Genomic DNA, 18,749 nt, shown 5'->3' on the forward strand with positions numbered 1-18,749 from the left:
ACAGACTCACACACACACAGGAATATAAAAACATAACACTGGAAACCGTAAGATATATGCAAAAGACCTGTAAGGAGAAAAAACAAAATAAATGAAACTAATGCCCAGACAAAGCATTAAGAGCCAAGGAATCTCCAAAAATGCCATTGAGTTTGTTTTGTTTTGTTTTGGACATTTATTGCTGGGCATGGGGTCTGTCCTTAGTAGAGTAGTTTGTATCCCCAGTGATGCTCCATTCGGGAAAATAATTTTTCTTTTGCAAACGATTATCAATCAGAGATAACTGCTGGTCTAGGGATGGTAGGAGCAGGGCATGTGTTAGCTTCTTTGAGCTCTAGGACACCAACTGGCTTAGACCCATGCAGGGAATGTGCATGCTGTCACAGTATCTGAGTTCATATGTGTGTTGGTCCTGGGCCTCGTTTCCTTGGTGTCCTCCATCATCTCTGATTCCTACACTTTCTGCCTCCTCTTCCATAAGACTCCCTAAGCCCTAAGGGGAGGGGTTTGATGGAGACGTCCATTTAGGGCTTAGTATTCTAAGGTCTCTCACTCAGCACTTTGTTTCTTTGTGGGTCTCTGTGTTTGTTCCCATCTGTTATAGGGGGAAACTTCTCTGATGCAGGCTGGCTGAGGCACTGACCCAGGGGTATAGCAGAATGTCATTGTCTTATTGCTATGTTCCTTTGGCAGAACAGTATTTGGACTTCCTCTAGGTCGCTGGCCTATCTAGTGTCAGGCCACCGTAACAGTGTCATCTCATAAAAACAAGCAAAAAAGATAATTATCACGTGCTAGGCGGTGGACATGCAATGTTAAGTTACAGCCATGCTGCCGAGAAACATACCTAGTGCTATATAACTTTATAAACAGCACAATGGAGCTTGCAACTTAAAGCCAAGAGCAAGCCCCTCCCCCAGTCCGCCCAAGACTCACCTTGAAAGCCCCGCCTCCTGTCCTCGATATCCTTGCGCAAGCCCCGCCCCCTGCCCTCCGAGAAGCTCCTAGCGCAAGCCCCGCCCTCTGCCCGCCCGTCTCGCCGGTAGGAAGCACGCACTGGGCGTCACTGGCTGGAGAGGGAGAGGCGTGGAGGGTGGAAGTCCCGGCCGTCTGGGCGTGGCCGCTCCACGGGCCCGCCCAGCCGTCTGCGTCTCCGCGCGCCAAAGTCAAAGTGCGGGTCCCGCCTGCGCGAGTCTGACGCTGCAGCCCCGAGCTCCAGGTGCCGTCGCCGTTCTCCTGCAGGTCCCGCGCCCGAGCCGCCGCCAGCAGCCATGGCCACCCCACCCAAGAGGTTCTGCCCTTCTCCTTCCACCAGCTCCGAGGGGACACGCATCAAGAAGCTCTCCATCGAGGGGAACATCGGTAAGGCGACCCCTCTCCGGTGCCGGTACCTCGGCATCCCCTTCGCGTCGCCTTGCTCGCGCCGGCGCGCTGGCTCGCCTGGCCCTGCGCCAACCCGGGGCTTTGTGAGGCGCACGCTCTGGGCCACTGCAACCTCTTTGTTGGGAACTTCCAAACGCGAGGGTTCGGGGCTGCTTTTCTTGAGATGTGACTTGGGTAAGCGACACCCGTTTTAGGTGTGCTCTTCCGGTAGGTTTCCCTGACTTGCCATGTTACCTCGGAATGAGACCATTTTCCTCACCGCACTCTCCAAGTTCCCTTTGTGCTTCTTTGTAGTCAGCTCTTTCTCCCTTCTCATCCATCCCTTTACCAGCCCCGACAGGCTTCTTTTTAATTCCTGCACGTTTTGTTTTTCTACAGAGTCCTGAGCTGAACCAGTGTCAGGTTTTCTGTGCCTTGCTTGGTTTACCAGATTGCTTAAGATTCACTCATGCTGTATTTCTGTAGTACTTTTCTTTTCTTTTTGTTTTATTTGAGACTGGGTCTCTATGTGATGTTGGTTGCCTTGGAACTCACTATGTAGACCAGACTGGCCTTGAACTCTCAGAGATCTGCCTGCCTCTGCTTCCCAAGTGGTGGGATTAAAGGAGTGCACCACCACCACACCTGGCTTCTTTTAAATGTTAAGTAATGGCGGGCGTTGGTGGCTCACGCCTTTAATCCCAGCACTGGGAGGCAGAGGCAGGCGGATCTCTGTGAGTTCGAGGCCAGCCTGGTCTACAGAGCGAGTTCCAGGATAGGCTCCAAAACAATACAGAGAAACCCTGTCTCGAAAAAAAAAAACAAAAAAAAATGTTAAGTAATATCCCACTGAATAGTATACACATTTATTCCTCGGTTGTCAACATTTGGATTGGCGTTTGTAGCAATTCCTAAGACTATCTGGCATAGAGGGAAGAAGTTTTTTAATGATTTTGACAGTTTGGAGTATTTTTTACTCCGTTTCCCACATAACATGTAAACACTGGAGTATGACTCAAAGACCAGTAGAGCTTCTGCCCTCATGGGAATAAAACTACTTAGTGCATGTCATTTTTCAAGGTGAACATCAATCTCCCATTCTTTTACATTTCATACCACAAGAAACCCACTGATGTTTCCTGTTTTGATACAACTGTTATTTTTTGAGCTGCAGGTTGAGTACTGACTGTTCATGTATGCAGCAGATGTTTTTATTTGTACTACATTCAGAGCACTGACTCTTTAGGAAGGCAAGCAGATGTAGATGCATTCAAGAGAGTAGGGCTGAAACACAAGCAAGAGGACTCATTTTACTTCCACACTGAAGACACAGGCCAACAGAAGAGACCCTTATTTCAAGGTTCTCTGGGATGTCATGCTTCCTAGCAATACTCCACATACATAGCCTCTTAGTGAATAAAGATGACCATGTGTAACACAGGTGGAAGTTCTCAATAATGTCGTCTTTGAAGTGAGTTTCAGTGGACAACTCCTGGGGTTCAGAACCTAACAGATTTTTCTTCCTTCTCTCAAACCCAGGCAGGCAACTTACATACATCTAGAAGTCTCCTTTCCTCCATGCATATTTAATCTTCTCAGCACTGAAATAATTTGTGAATGGGTCACTGTTTCCCGTGAACCTGCTCTCAGAGGTGCTTTTCCACACACAGATGCAGTTGTGTTATCTGTGCCTAAAGTTCTTCACTGACCTCCCAGTTGATCTGAAAAGAGCTGGACGTTGATGGCCTGCATTTGCACTCTCTTAGGAAAAATTAGTTACAAGTATTGACATTTTCTTTGAGCATCTAGATCTTTGACCATAAAAAAAAAGAATCTGATGGTTTGGCAACTAGACTTACAATTGTGTTGGAGGAACTGTCATTTAGATTAAACATGTTTCTCAGCACTTGTTACCTTTCCTACAGTAGGGAGGCGTCATCAGTTGCCTGTTGCTTTTGTATGGTTGCTTACATTCCCCTCACTTAATTGTCAGGTCCAAACAACCTGTTGATGTAAAAATTGCGCAATCCGTGAAGACTGGTTTGTAATTCTCCTGTTCTTCCTAAAATTTGAAGACTGCTTGGTCATTTTTAGTTGCATAGTCGTGTAACCTGTTTTCCCTTGCGCAACCTGTTTTCCCTTGTTATGTGTTACTGAGCTATTTCCATAGATTAGATTTATGGAGGCTTTATTGGTTCATTTCAGTGTGTTCAGAGTGAGTGTTAGTATGGTGATGATTGCTTGGGTTAGGAATTGTTTGCTGCCATGACTGGTTGTTTGTGTGAGATGGTTTCACTGTACCGCCCTAACTGGCCTGGAGCTCACTGTGTAGACTGGGCTGGCCTCCTTTAGACTAGAGCGCTCCACCTGCTTTTGAATGCTTGGCATCCAAGTCCTGTGCCACCACCTCTCTTACTGTGACTTGTACAACTATTAATAGGTTTTCTTGCTCATTGTGGTCATTCACCTTCATAGGATATTAGTTTCTTAGCTTTTTGCCATCTCTGATCTCCCTCCAAAAGTTAAGGAAGGAACTGAGTAGTGACTATTTGGGAACGTCAACTGACTATGATTACTCAGCTTGAAGTAAATTTTAGCATTAGCAGTTTTAAAGTATGGCTGTGTGTGCTATTTGTGGTTGTTTTCTTTCTTTTTTTTTTTTTTTTTTACGAGACAGGGTTTCTCTGTATTGTTTCGGAGGCTATCGGTCCAGCCCGGCCTCGAACTCACAGAGATCCGCCTGCCTCTGCCTCCCGAGTGCTGGGATTTAAGGCGTGTGCCACCACCGCCTGGCTATTTGTGGTTGTTAATCGATGTCAGAAGAAGGCTTAATGTGATAGCCTAAGTGTTTTTAGATTCTGGTCTAGTTTGAGCTATTTCAGTGTGTTTCTTGTCTACCCTGAGTATCCTGTTCTCTTTTCCACCTAGTCGAACGAATGATGACTGTTTAAACCATTCTTCTCAATGCATTACTCTCTGTAAACTTGCCCTTTCCACACAGCATTTCAGTCACCCATGTTCTCCCCACAACCCAGTAGACACCTGGTTTATGTTTGCATTTGTTGCTTCCCTTTTTTGGATTTAATACACGTTGTTCTTCACCTGTCCTGTGACCTTATTCACCCCCATTTCCTTGACCTGTGCATGCCTTTCTAATGCCCTGGCTGATCCCTTCTTGTCCTGTGTAATGTTAGAGGTTTGAGTGTACTTCTGCCAGTCAAAGGTAAGCTCTTTGTGCCCATCCTGAATCCATTTTATAAAGAAGAGGACTCTTGGCAAAGATATTGAAGCTATATAGTTGTGGTGTGTGTGTGTTTGTGAGTGAGTGTGTGTGTGTGTGTGTGTGTGGTAAAAGGAAGAGGAAGAAAGAATATAATACTGGTCAGTGATGGATCATTTATAACCACATTTGGTGACTTATGATAGGAAGGGTGTGGTGGTCATTAGAAGTACTGCTACACCCTTTTAGTCATAAGGTCCAGACTCACTGATACTGAAATGATGACTATAGTATGTCCTGATTACACATAAGCTATTTTTGTCTTTTTCTAACCTACATATCTCAGAGACTAGTGAAATTTTGTGAAAAGTAAAGCTATCTTTTTTTTTTTCACTTTAAACGGTTTAGTAGAGGACACAGAACCATAACATCCAGGCAGGTTTCTACAGCTGTCACTCATAGGAAATGCTTTGCAAGACTTGACATAATTTCTGTTACTTATAGGCTTTATTAGGGTCAGATCAGATAATAGTCACATACATTGCCTCTTCATATTGATTTTTGTGGTTATTTCTCAATTGGTTTATTATTGGTAACTTACTTTGGTTGTATTGGGGTCCTTAGTCTTCTTTTCCCCTTTAGAAAAAAAGTTGTTCTTTTTTTGGGTGGCAGGCATGGTCTTACTCTGTAGCCCAGGCTGGCTCAGCACTCACTGTGCAGCCCTGTTTGAAATTGAACTCAGAGCAATCCTCCTGTCTAAGCCTCCCAAGTGCTACAGTTATGGGTGTATGTGTTATTACACCTGCTGTAGTCTCATTATGCAGCCCAGGCTGGTGTGGAATTCAGAATCTGTTTACTTTAGCCTGCTGAATTGGAAGTTACTTGCAGGCCACTCAGTGAGTTCTTTAAGCTGAGAAAGTAGAGTTAGTAGAAAGGAAGGTTTTGAAAATACAAAAAAAAGAAAAGACTAGGAACGACTGTCACTTTACTGATCATCACAGTCTTGTCTTCCTGTGCTACAAGGAACCAGGGTCAGGACTTAGTCAACTTCACTCACCTGGTTGGAAGGACAGGCTTCACCACTCTCCAGAAAGTTCTTTTTCTAAGTGCTTGGCTAAGGAAAGCTAGGATAAAAAGCAGATTCTTTTTTTTCCTGTCATAACATCTTTCTTAAATGTAACCAGGGTTTTAAGTCTTCTTTTCCTTGTTGTTGGTAAACTAAAAATAACACATTTGTTCAGCACAGTTGGCTAGGGACCATCTCTAAGTTTTAATTTATAAAAAAGATGAAGAAAAAGGCCTTACTGTTTCTGTGTATGCATTGTTCTCTGTGAATCATGTAAAAACTAATGACCATTGGTTATGTTTTGCTTTTTTAAACAGGTTTTCATAATTTTGTCTTTTTTTTTTTATGGCAGCTGCTGGGAAGTCAACGTTTGTGAATATCCTGAAACAAGTCTGTGAGGATTGGGAAGTGGTTCCTGAACCTGTTGCCAGGTGGTGCAATGTTCAAAATGCTCAAGATGAATTTGAGGTGTGCAAGTAAAATTTAACTCCATACAATAAAATTCCTTAAGACTGGGGATGGCTCAGAAGGTCCTGTTCTACAGGTTCCCAGTACTCATGTGGTAGCTCACAATTGTCTGTAGTTCCAGCTCCAGGGGTTCTGATGCCCTCTTCTGGTCTCCATGGGCACCAAGAACATAACTTGATGCACAAACATACATTCAGGGAAAACATCCATTCACATTTAAAAAAATTTTTAAAACTCTTTAGGTTAGAGAAGCAGTGTATTTTGTCTCTTGGTCACCCCCCACCACACGCATGCACACACACCTTTCCTTGTAAGATTTATGCACTATTATATCAAAGTTTAAAAGGTTTTAAAAGTTTAAAGACTTACAGCAGCCAGGCGGTGGTGGTGACCGTTTTTAATCCCAGCTCTTGGGAGACAGGCAGGTGGATCTCTGTGAGTTTGAGGCCAGCCTGGTTCTACAAAGCAAGTTCCAGAACAACCAGAGCTGTTACACAGAGAAACTCTGTCTAATCTTTTCAGCCTTTTGTCATGTGTAAGTCCATTTATATTCTTATTTCTTTGAACTATACCATCATTCTTCACAATCTTTTATTCTGGACATTTTTCATCTTACTATCCCTTTTCAATACAGCATCACAAATGAGAGAATAGGGGAAATTTCATTTTTTCATAGTGGAAGTTATGGCTGTCTGTGGTAATGATTGCTAAGAGTTTTCATTTCTGGAGAAATGAAATTGAAAGTAGAAAAATTGGAAAGGACTGCCAGAAAATTGTTCAGTCTAAAAAAAGTTGAAAAAAAAAAAAGGTAGAGCCGTTGATGTGAGGATTTCTGGGAATTATTGGGCATTTAAAATGTAAGTCATGCCGGGCGTTGGTGGCGCACACCTTTAATCCCAGCACTCAGGAGGCAGAGGCAGGCGGATCTCTGTGAGTTCGAGACCAGCCTGGACTACCAAGCGAGTTCCAGGACAGCCTCCAAAGCCACAGAGAAACCCTGTCTCGAAAAACCAAAAAAAAAAAAAAAATAAAATAAAATAAAATGTAGGTCATATGTATATATAAGGACAATCAGTAACAGGAACCTATAGCTTTTGTAGATTGTCTTAGGAAGGGTGACTATTGCTGTCGTGAAACACCATGACCAAGGCAGCTTTGGGAGGAAAATGTTTATTTGGCTTACACTTCCACATCACAGTTCATCATCTAAGGAAGTCAGGGCAGGAACTCAAGCAGGGCAGGAACTTGAAAGAGGGAGCTGATGCAGAGGCCATGGAGGAGAGCTGCTTACTGGCTTGCTCCCCAAGGCTTGCTTAGCCTGCTTTCTTATAGAAGCTAGAACCATCAGTCCAGGGATGGCCCCATCCACAATGAACTGGACTCTTCCCTCATCAATTACTAATTAAGAAGATACTCTACAGGCTTGCTTACAGCCAGATCTAATGGAGGCATTTTCTAAATTAAGATTCCCTCCTCTCAGATGACTATAATTTATGCTAAATTGACATAAAACTAGCCCACATGGGGATATTTGTGAATTTTTTCCTTCCTTTTTTTTTCTTTTTTTTTTAGGTTCTTTTAGATATAAGGTTTTGATAACTAAAAAATATTTCTTACACTTTTGTTTGCAAAGAATAGTTAATTTTAGGCTGGGGTCACAACTAAATATATCCCAATCCTTTGAATATCAAGTACAAAACTTTAAAGGGACTTCCCATATGGAATTCTTAATTTTTTATGTATGAGGCTGTGGTCTTCTGCACTTTAAGTAGGGCTCAGAAAATGTGGGAAACAGTATTTTGTGGATAATGTGAAACATGAAACATTGAGTAGGTAGATGGCTTCTCTTTTCCCTCAGTAACTATGTGTCTATCCTCATGCTTAGCTTATTTGATTGTAGCTGTTTATGTAGTGTTTTTCTCTAACCTGCCATCTAGTGGCTGAAATGTTACTGTGCTACTAATGGGCTACTAGAAGTCTTGTCAAAATAAGACATGGTAAAGTACAAAGATTACATGGTTTCCTTTTCATTCCTAATCCTAGCAAACAATTCTTTTGAAAACCAGCAGATGATTATCATTAATCTCTGTTTTACAGACTCATTCCCAGCAGTGGTTTACTGTCTTCGGTGATTTACATGGCATGGTCCCAAAGCTTTGATTTAATTGCTTCCTTTTTGTTTGTTGTTTGTTTTCCAGACAGGGTTTCTCTGTGTAGCTCTGACTGTCCTGGAACTCACTCTGCAGACCAGGTTGGCCTTGTACTCACAGAGAACCAACCACCTACCTCTGCCTCCTGAGTGCTGGGATTAAAGGCGTGTGCCACCACTGCCTGGCTGATTTTTTTTTTCTTCTCATTTTACTTACAGATTTCCAGAATAGATAATAGATGCTTTAACTATCTCCAAAAATGACAAGTTTTTTGTCTTTTTGTAAAGTACTATGAACTCACAGATTATTACCGTCCATGTTTTTGGATGTTGAGACTTCTTTAACAAATAGAAGCTCCCTTGTGTTGGCTTTTTGCCTTGTGCAGTACCAGGAGATCTCAGATGGTTTCTTTGTTTATTGGAACAAGGTGTATGAAGCCTGGCTTCCCGACTTAGCATCTGATACAGAACACCTCAGCGGGAAAAGTGTTTAGAAGTCATAGCCTTGATGGCATTTCTGATTGTTCTACAGGATTGTTATTGTTCATAAACTTTTGGCAGACTGAGCTGGGAAGCTGTATTTTATAGAAATTAATTCCAGGTGCCCTTTGCAAAATTCCTATTTAAGATGAAAGAATTTTAGACTATTTTTTTCTGTTTATATTTTTTTCTCAATGCTGAAAAAGTTGGTCCTCACAACGTGGCTATTGAATTGCAAGTTTGGGACACCTAAAGGGCCCAGGCAGTAAGTGATTACACCCATATTTAGCTCTATTTACAGTGGTCCACCTTATAATAGGTTTTTTTTTTTAACTTTACGATGTTGTGAAGCATGTCCATACAGTATTTTTTATTTTTATACCTGGGATTTTCCTAGACTGGAGGAATGTGATATGACAGTCTCTTGTGCTAGACGCCAGCAGTGAAGTCAGAGTGGCTTGAGGCAATGACAAGTTTGCTGTAGTGTTATATCCTTTTAAGCTTTGGTGTATTTTCACCCTTTGATAATTTTAGTTTAGGATTTATTATAAGGACAAAACCCCCATTGTAAGTGGAAGATCTGCTAGAAAATCAGAAAATCGGGGAAGTTGGGAGCTGATAAAACTGAGCGTATATGTGCCTTACCTGAGAGACACATGTGTGACTTAGCTGTAGCTGATTTTGTAGAGGTTCGTTTATTTTATTTTATTTATGTGTATGTATGTGTATCATGTATGTACTTGATGCCTGCAGAGGTCAGAAGAGGGCATCAGATTCCCTGAAAGTGGAGTTACAGTGAGCTGTCCTGTGGGTGCAGGCAACTGAACCCGAGTCTTCTGCAGGAGGAGTCAGTGCTCTTAACCAATGAGCCGTTGCTCCAGCCCCCATGGAGATGATTTTTTAAATTTGTTCCTCCACCTCTGTATGGGTTCTGAGGACCAAGCTGGTGTCATCAGGCTGGGGTGGTCAGCGCTTCCTCTGATCTTGCCAGAGATCATTATGCTGTTTATTCTGAGAAGGCAGTATGAGTACAACACTCTTGTTTATCTTTTCCTTTTTAAAAAAGAATGTGTAAATCAAATATTTTTATTTAACTTTTAAGTGTTGATTTTTTTTTTTTCTGTAGGTTGTTAGTAATTGTGAGAAAGAGCTAAGGGTTATTTTAGATCTCAAGTTTTATGAGAGACATACTTTAGAAAAGAGTAAGGAGAAGGAATCTGATTATCTTGCTAATAATGTGTTTATGAGTTTTCTTTTTTAAAAAGATTTATTTATTCTGTATGTGTTTTGCTTGTATATATGTCTGCATCACATGGGTGCAGTGCCCATGAGGCCAGGAGATGGTGTCAGGTCTTCTGGGATTGGAATTACAGTTTTTAGCCACTCCATGGATGCTGGATGCTGGGAGCCAAACTGTGTCCTCTGTAAGAGGATCAGGTGCTCTTAACCACAGAGCCACAGAGCCTTTTCTCCAGGACCCCTCCCCCCAACTTCTCCTTTTGAACTTCTTAAAAATAGCCCTGCATAGTGGCACACACCTTTAATTTCAGCACTTAGGAGGGAGAGGCAGGTGGAGGTCTCTGAGTTCCAGGACAGCTTGGTCTCTATCCTGACTTCCAGGAGAGCCAAAGCGACATAGTGAGACCTTGTCTCAAAAAAACACAAAGCAAAGAAGTTAAAATAACTCTATAGACAATCATATTTTTCTTTGTTGTTTCTTTTGCCAATTTAAAATAGGAATTGACAACGTCTCAGAAAAGTGGTGGGAATGTTCTTCAAATGATGTACCAGAAACCCGAGCGATGGTCTTTTACCTTCCAGTCATACGCCTGCCTCAGTCGTATCCGAGCTCAGCTTGCCTCTCTCAACGGCAAGCTCAAAGATGCAGAGAAACCCGTATTATTTTTTGAACGATCTGTGTACAGTGACAGGTATGCAAATGGCTTATATTTGGCTCTTTGGAGCTTATAACTAGACAATTTCTTTTCTCATTTCCTCGTAGTCAAATTAGAGGCTGATCTGGAGATTTTAGATAGAAAATGACATTGAAAAATACCTTTAGCATTGAGGGCTCTAATGTCTTTAGGACAGAGCCCCTTTTTCCTCCCAACCCTTTAGAGTCTTCATCTGTTCTGATTATATCTGGATTTATATCCTTAGATTCTCAACTAGAAAAAGGAGATAAAAATGAAAAATTTCTACAGGTGCTTTAGCGCTACTCTGCCTTTTCACCTTAGTTATCTTAGTTTTTGGTCTCAGAATTCCTTTTCTTTCATTGTTAAGTAGTCTAAAGAATTTTGTCATTTGATATATATGTTATTAGAAATTAAGGTTGAGTGAGTGTCAGTATACAAATATAAAATGATCAGTCAGAAACATACTCTGTATTAATGTAGAAACTTCTGATAAAAGGTTTTAAAACAAGTATAGTGATAAGGGTAGCATAGTTTTACATTTTTGTAATTCTTTAGTGTCTGAATTAATAAAACTTGTTTTTTATCCATGTTTGACTATATATGTGAATGTGTGTTTTGTTTGAAGTATAGTAGTGTGTGAGGTAACTGGAAGGAACTTAGGGACCTCCAGGGATCCTTAGCCAACATTTTGAAATCTTCTGACAAAGAACCTGTTTCCTATACTTGGAAGGACATTTTCTGTTTTTTCCAAGGCCCTTGTTGCCATAGGATTTAGGAGTGTGTCTTATACCCGTTTCTTTTATGAACTATGTGTCTGTGTTTGAAAGGGCATATATGCTGATGGAGATTCTCTTTCAGGTATATTTTTGCATCTAATTTGTATGAATCTGACTGCATGAATGAGACAGAGTGGACAATATATCAGGACTGGCATGACTGGATGAATAGCCAGTTTGGCCAAAGCCTTGAACTGGATGGAATAATTTATCTTCGAGCTACTCCAGAGGTGAGACTGATAAACAATTGCTTGTGCCATTGAGATTTTAAAGTAACATCAGATTACAAGAGGGATGTAGTAGCGACAATTTAAAACCATCTTCCAAGCTGGAGAGATGTCTTAGTGGTTAAGAGAACTGACTGTTCTTCCTGAGGGCCATGGCCATGTTCAATTCCCAGCATCCATATGGTGGCTCCTAATTATCTGTAACTCCAGTACCAGAGACTCTGATGCCAACACTCACATATGTAAAATTAAAAATAAATAAAATCAACTCCTAGCTCATCTCCTACAAACTCAGAGCAGTGCAGACTTTCTCAGCTAACTAGAAATCAAGATGTTGCAAGTTTGGTCTTCTCTGTTCTTCACCAGCCCTATCTTTTTTTGTTGTAATTTTTAACTTGCTCAGCTTCTCATCCCCTCTGAGTAGAATAAGAGACTTGCCAAAGCAACTTCTAAAATATAGGTTTAATGACGTGGACCTCTGTTTAAATATTGTAGCTACTGTTGAATTCCTAGGGCCAGTGGAAGGTCTGGGACATAGTGGAAACTTAACAAATGATTGCTTTATGACTACGTCAACTGTTGGAGGGTCACTTAAAGAAGCATTTTATGGTTACTTTTGACTTAGTACAAATAAATAGTGGCACACTTGCAAGGAGACAGATCTTTTCAGCTAAGAGAGCTCCCTGAGAAATACATCCTTTATAATTACTTGAATTTTTCTTATTGCTTGCTTTTAGAAATGCTTAAATAGAATCTATTTACGGGGAAGAAATGAAGAACAAGGCATCCCTCTTGAATATTTAGAGAAACTGCACTATAAACACGAGAGCTGGCTCCTTCATCGAACACTGAAGTAAGACTTTCTTACTGTTTGCTGCTTGCTGTGATTCCCTTATCACATTTTAATCTAGAAGGCTGGATGATATGAGTAACAATGTATAAATATATTTTTTATCCTTGGTTTTTTTTTCAAGACAGACAGGGTTTCTCTGTGTAGCTCTGATTGTCCTGGAACTCACTCTGTAGATCAGGCTGGCCTTGAACTCCGATCTGCCTGCTTCTGCCTCTGCCTCCAGAGTACTGGGATTCATATTTTTCAAGTCACTTGTTCTAGTCATATTTTTACTTTAGGTGATAAAGTAGGGCTATGTCTATGTATATTACTAAGATACACTCAGAAATAGTTTTAAGGCGGTATAGTCCGATGTTATATTCTGTTTTAATTTTTATACTTCCAGTTATACATAACTAGCCTTACTCCAAAAATACTAAATGTGAAACTTCAGAACGAATTCATGAATTTAAAGTTGCTTGCTAAGTTGGCTGTGCCTATCTGTAGTCCTGTCTCTTGGGAGGCTGGGACTGTCCTCTTGCCTGAGCCCAGGAGCTTGAGGCCATACCGGAAGACATCGCTGTCCATTCTGAGTAGTGTTGAAACACTGCTGTCCAGCTCTGTCCGGTTCCATCCAGAAGTGCCCAGGATATAAGCTGTCACTGTGTCCAGCTTGTCTAGGCATATACAGGATGTGCTTTATAGTCATTTAGTATCTGTTCTGAGATTGAGGATCACATAATGATAGTGCTATAACCAAGTGTCCCTTGTCTTACTCATTAATGGTTCAGAAGTGGCAACCTTATGCCAGAGAGAAGAACTGTGATGTGCTTTAAATGGAAAAGGAAAAGTTCTCAACTTAGGGACAGGAAATGGCAGTTTTAAGGTAGAAAGTGTGACATTTGTACATGCATGTTATGTGTAAGAAAAAAATAGTACATATGGGGTGGAGTGGATGTTACCCATGATCCCAGACTTGGTGGGAATCTTGGACTGTATCCCATGTGGCCAAGAGAAGTTATTGGGATATAGTTTAAATTTGTGTGTGCAGTCATAGCTTGGGAGATAGTAGCCTAGTTAATTGTAGAAACCCATTGTTGGGGGTCCTTCAGTTGAATCCAGCTGATTTGCCCAGTTTGTACCTGAGAGGGGGAGTGTGGATTGAGAAATTGGCAGGTAAAGATACTAAGGAAAAGATAGGCACACAGAATAGAGTCAGGAGGGCAATCCAGTGAATACTGAACAAGCCAAGTTTATTTATCAACATCCTATATACCCCAACCAAAAGGGAGAAAATGGCAACAGGCTTCTTTATCAAGAACAAGGAAGAAACATTTACTAAGCATGCCTTAGACCAAATCTCTTGTTATTTAGGTTAGACATCCACACCTTAGACCACACATCCTTCAGTAGCCCGGCCTTACACCTTTAGGTCTTATTACTTTAACCTAGGAAGAGTAAGGATAGTTTTGAACTCTCTGACCTTAAGCCAAGATGAAGCAAGCCATTTTTATGGGCCCCAACAGTTAATGACATAAACATTGTGTTAGTCAGCACTTAGGCAGTATGTAACTGCACAGTACCTGTGGTCTTGAATTAGCTGAGTTTTCTTCTGTTTCTTGGCAGTGTTAGGAATGTAGCCTTCTGCCTTGGACATGCTAGGCAAGCACCCTACAACCACACCACACTGGGAGCACCCTTATCACTAAAATATAAAACCTCTCATGTCTTTTGCTTTTGAGAAATGACATCATAATGTCTAGTTTCATACATTCCCTAACTGAGATGATTGTACGCAGAGCAGTAAATCTGCATGTAAAGAGATCGCTAGCGCTTCACTGCAGGGAACATTTAGTCTAGAATGATTGACAATATTTTGACTTTTGAATGATATGAGTTGGTTTTTAATATTTTTCCTGGATTTAGTGCTTTTCTGATTTTGTTCATCTTTCCTTTTAAACAGAACTGACTTTGATTATCTTCAAGAGGTGCCTATCCTCACACTGGATGTCAATGAAGACTTTAAAGATAAAGACAAGCATGAAAGTCTGGTCGAAAAGGTCAGTTGAGGAAAAGACTAGTGTTTGTCTTGTGTACGATGATTATTTTAATTTGCGAAGACAGCTGCTTTCAGAAAAGCTTCTGTGAAAGTACATCTGGTGTATCTCTGAAGCACAATGCTTTTTCCCATTCCTTTCTCCTGTCTTGTCCCACCTGTTCCTCCCCCATCACTGATACTAACATGATCTAATATGAGCTGCTTATGAAATTAGTTTAGCTTTTTCAAGGAATTCAGTATGGAGGGTATTTAAAGTTGTAGGATATAGTCTCATTCGTTTTTAGCTGACGTTTGGAGAGAAAGCATTGTTAGGTTAAACCTTTGTTGGAGACCAAGATGAACTGGCCTTATCCAAATCATTGAGTCATTATATTAGGTTAATTTAACCTTCAGAAAATTGATCGTTGATCATTATCTGAATGAGTAATGTAATTTATACACATATGGGAGAGACTTACTGAAGAGCGATAAGATAATAATAGGAAGAATTGTATAAGTCGCCCTTATCTACTTTAATTGGTGATCTCATGTCTAAGGAGAAATATGTATTTGTTTAGTTTTGAAAGAAACTTAGGAGCTATTTTTGGTGTTTTTCCTCATGAAATATCTGGCTGTAATAAAACCTTGACTATATCTCAAAAAATTGAAACCATCAACATTTGAAACACTTTGCTGTATATAGTTGGTTGCCCTATCATAAGTAATACATATGTAGAAAATTTAAGTAACTTATTATTTGTGATATTAAAATATAAGATAGAATTAACATATGATACTATTAAAATTAGTAGCAGTTGTAATAACACCAAGCATGAATTTAACTGAACCTCTAAAACCACTTTAATTTTATTTTGTTACTTAAAAGTTCTGTTTGGGTACCAGACATACATGTAGTACATAGACATATATGCAGGCAAAATTTCACACAAGCCTGGTGCCTTTAATCCCAGCACTCAGGAGGCAGAGGCAGGCGGATCCCTGTGAGTTCGAGGAGCGAGTTCCAGGACAGCCTCCAAAACAATACAGAGAAACCATGTCTTGAAAAAGTAAAACAAAACAACTATTCACACAAAGGAAAAATTAAAATAAATTTGTGCCTTAATATTACAGATTTATATGTTTGATTGCAAAGGTGATTAATCTCTTATAATTATCAGTATTAAAACAGTACATATCATATATGTTTATTTGTTTACTTAAAAAATAGAGACCATAGCCTGGAGGTGGTGGCACATGCCTTTAATTCTAGCACTCTGGAGGCAGAGTTCTCTGTGTAACAACCCCAACTGTCCTGGAACTTGCTCTGTAGACCATACTGGCCTTGAACTCACAGAGGTCCACCTGCCTCTGCCTCCTGAGTGCTGGGAATAAAGGTGTGCGCTACCACTGCATGACTCTTCTGTACTCTTAAATGAAGATGAATATTAGATATCAAATTAATTGAAGGAATTGTATTAATTTTTTCCCTTTCTTCAGGTCAAAGAATTTTTGAGTACTTTGTGATTGTACGGGACGACTACAGGCGACAGAATGTCTCCAGACGTCATTGTAGCTTGATGTTCAAACGAAGGTCTTTACAGGATTCAAGGTTTTAAACTTTTGGGTTTTTTAGGACAAAATTTTCTTTATGTATGTATATTTTATTTAATAATCAGAATCATCTGTGAAGCTTTATGTCCCTCCTTTACTCCTTTACACCCTCCACTTCCACAGTTTAGATCAGAGATGTTTATCTCACACCAGGAAGTCTGGAGGTAGATGTTCCCAGAACCAGTAAGCTGAGTGGACAGCTGTTACAAAAGGCTCAGCCTTCTGCCTTCTTGGTTTATCCTGAGCAGGTTGACATGTTTTCATTGTTACCGAGATTTACTGGTGACCAGTTTACCTGGCCACTTTATGCTCCATATAAAGGGAGTGTGTCTTATGTAAGTTAGCGTACCTATTACAAACTGAAAAGTGAAGTTGGGCAATCCCTAGAATAGGATTTGTTGGAAGTGTTTTTTGTTTTTCTTGTTCCCTTCAGTGGTGCTGGACATTGAACCCAGGGTCTCACTCATGCTTGGGAAGCGTTCTACAGTGAACTGTCCCCAGGCCCCAAGTGTTATTTTTATCAAGTGCCTCTCCCTTCACCCACTTAATGTCGATGATAAGACCCTGGTACATCACCTCATTGATGTTTACTAATGTGTCTGTGGTGCATTTGTAGAGGAAGAGGGTCAACTCTGTCCCCAATATTGTAATGGTGTAATTACTTTGTAAATCATTTAATCTTTACCTGGTTCTTCATCTGTGATGAGTACTCTCTTTTTTTTTTTTAACAAATTTTGGAGAATGGAAGAAATCTTTCTGTATTTAGGAGGTAGCTAAGACTTTTATTACATGAGTATAAAGCTTCATTGAATTAGCTACTGCTTTTCTCGGACTACTACAATTTAAATTACGATTTTTTTCTTTTTTCTTTTTTCTGGGTCAGGGTCTCTCCAGTTCTGGCTGTCCTGGAATTCACTATGGAGATCAGACTGGCCATGAACTCACAGAGATCCACCCATCTCTGCCTCCCTGCTCCCAGGGCTGGGACTAAAGGCATGCAACACCATACCAGGCTCTGACTTTTTGAAATCATTTGAGATACAAGTATGGTTTTTCCTCAGTTTTTTAAAAAATTTTTATGTAAAATGTTGATAGACCATAATGACCAGTTTTCCATTGGCTCTGTGTTGATAGTCTCTCTCTACCTTTATACATGGTGAGACATTGAGCTAGACCGAGCCAAGATGGAATGTTTCTTAGGTAGTCTGTTAACTTCATATTTAAGTCACACATTTCTGCTGTGAGAATGTTGTGATCACACTTTGTTTCACAGTTTGCTTTATAGGATTTTCCTTAAATTTCTTGTACTCACAAAAAGTATTGATAAGACAATTTTGCTTTATATATAGTGTATCATGGAAATGTTACAATTTTTGTTGAACTAGGAAATAACTTCAAATTCCAGGAGGCTTAAGGCGCCAGTTTAATGCACGTATCTCTCAACCACTTTCATGTTTAGCTATAAAAGTCTGCTTGTATTCAACTGAGGCCTGTATGTAATTAAAGAAGTATTTTTATTGTTTTCTCCAGTGTAGTTTTTTTTAAGTCAAGATGTGCATTTTTACTAGGTAATTAGCCTTTCTAATTCACATTAGGAAAATAGTTTCTTGAAATGAAGAATCACATTTATCTTGAAGCTACAATTTTCCTTTCTAGTGTTACCTTTTATGTTTGGTTTCTTTTCAAAGATAATAATTTAGTGGGTTAACTGGTACAGTAACACTGATCTTTGAAAAGGGAACTCAATTTCAAATCTGTAATAACCAAAAATAAATTGTCTTGTGATATATCAGACCTCTTTTTATTTTTGTTTGATATAACTAAATTTGCCAATGTAAATGTTTGTCAATAAATAAATTGAAACCTTTTAAACTATAGTGGGGGAGTTTAAATTTTCTGAACCAGAAATCATCTGGTCATCTTGTAAGAATTTTATGACTTTGCATTTTCCATTTAAATCTGTGATCCATTTCCAGTGTTTGTGAAGGTGTTAGGTTGTGTGTGTATGTGTACGTGTATACCTTGTGTGTGGGTGTGTGTGTAATGCATTCCTTGTGTGTGCATGTATGTGTGTACGTGTATAAGCTTGCTTCAGCACCATCTTTGTTTCCTTGTGTTGGTAAAGGTCAGCTGACTATCCAGGCCTTTTCCTGGAACACACACACACACATACATATATACATACATACATACACACATACATAAACAAACTTCAGTAGTTTCCTTTCTGTTGCTGTGATAAAAGTACTTGGACAAAAAGCCTCTTAAAAAAAAGGAAGGGTTTTTTTTTTCTCATGGTTCCAGGTTCCAGTCTTACTGCAAAAAAGACAGCATCAGGAGCTTGAGACAGCTGATTATATCATACCAGCAGACCTGGAGACAGGACCACTCTTTTGTCCCTACTTTGCTTGCTAGTTGGGCGGTGGGACAACATTCTGGGAGAAATTGGTAATCAGTTGTTTCAAATCAGGAAGGGCAAAGGTTTTTCTATCTCCCAGCACCAAGGGTCTCCCTGCTTTGAATGACCACCCCAGCAACTGGTGGGAACCCAGGAAACTGGTAGTGTAGATTCAGACTTAGCCTGGCCAATTACTTTGGTGTAAC

General features: G+C 40.2%; 1 protein-coding gene across 1 annotated transcript; it reads left to right on the forward strand.

The window, feature by feature from the left end:
• The first annotated feature begins 1,101 nt into the window (after nucleotides 1-1,101).
• Nucleotides 1,102-18,022, forward strand: Dck (deoxycytidine kinase). Its single transcript, XM_040747368.1, has 7 exons — nucleotides 1,102-1,362; nucleotides 6,001-6,116; nucleotides 10,483-10,676; nucleotides 11,520-11,667; nucleotides 12,402-12,517; nucleotides 14,460-14,556; nucleotides 16,032-18,022. The coding sequence occupies exons 1-7, from the start codon at nucleotides 1,272-1,274 to the stop codon at nucleotides 16,056-16,058; spliced, it is 789 nt and encodes a 262-aa protein (XP_040603302.1). The 5' UTR covers nucleotides 1,102-1,271; the 3' UTR covers nucleotides 16,059-18,022.
• Nucleotides 18,023-18,749: the final 727 nt, after the last annotated feature.

The sequence above is a fragment of the Mesocricetus auratus genome, unplaced genomic scaffold (assembly GCF_017639785.1).
Source record: "Mesocricetus auratus isolate SY011 unplaced genomic scaffold, BCM_Maur_2.0 Super-Scaffold_100006, whole genome shotgun sequence".
NCBI classification, from domain to species: Eukaryota; Metazoa; Chordata; class Mammalia; order Rodentia; family Cricetidae; genus Mesocricetus; species Mesocricetus auratus.

Coding starts and splice junctions, on each gene's coding strand:
- Dck (XM_040747368.1), top strand. CDS start 1,272: ATGGCCACCCCACCCAAGAGGTTCTGCCCTTCTCCTTCCACCAGCTCC. Junction 12,518..14,459: donor CTCCTTCATCGAACACTGAA/GTAAGACTTTCT, acceptor CCTTTTAAACAG/AACTGACTTTGATTATCTTC. Junction 14,557..16,031: donor ATGAAAGTCTGGTCGAAAAG/GTCAGTTGAGGA, acceptor CCCTTTCTTCAG/GTCAAAGAATTTTTGAGTAC.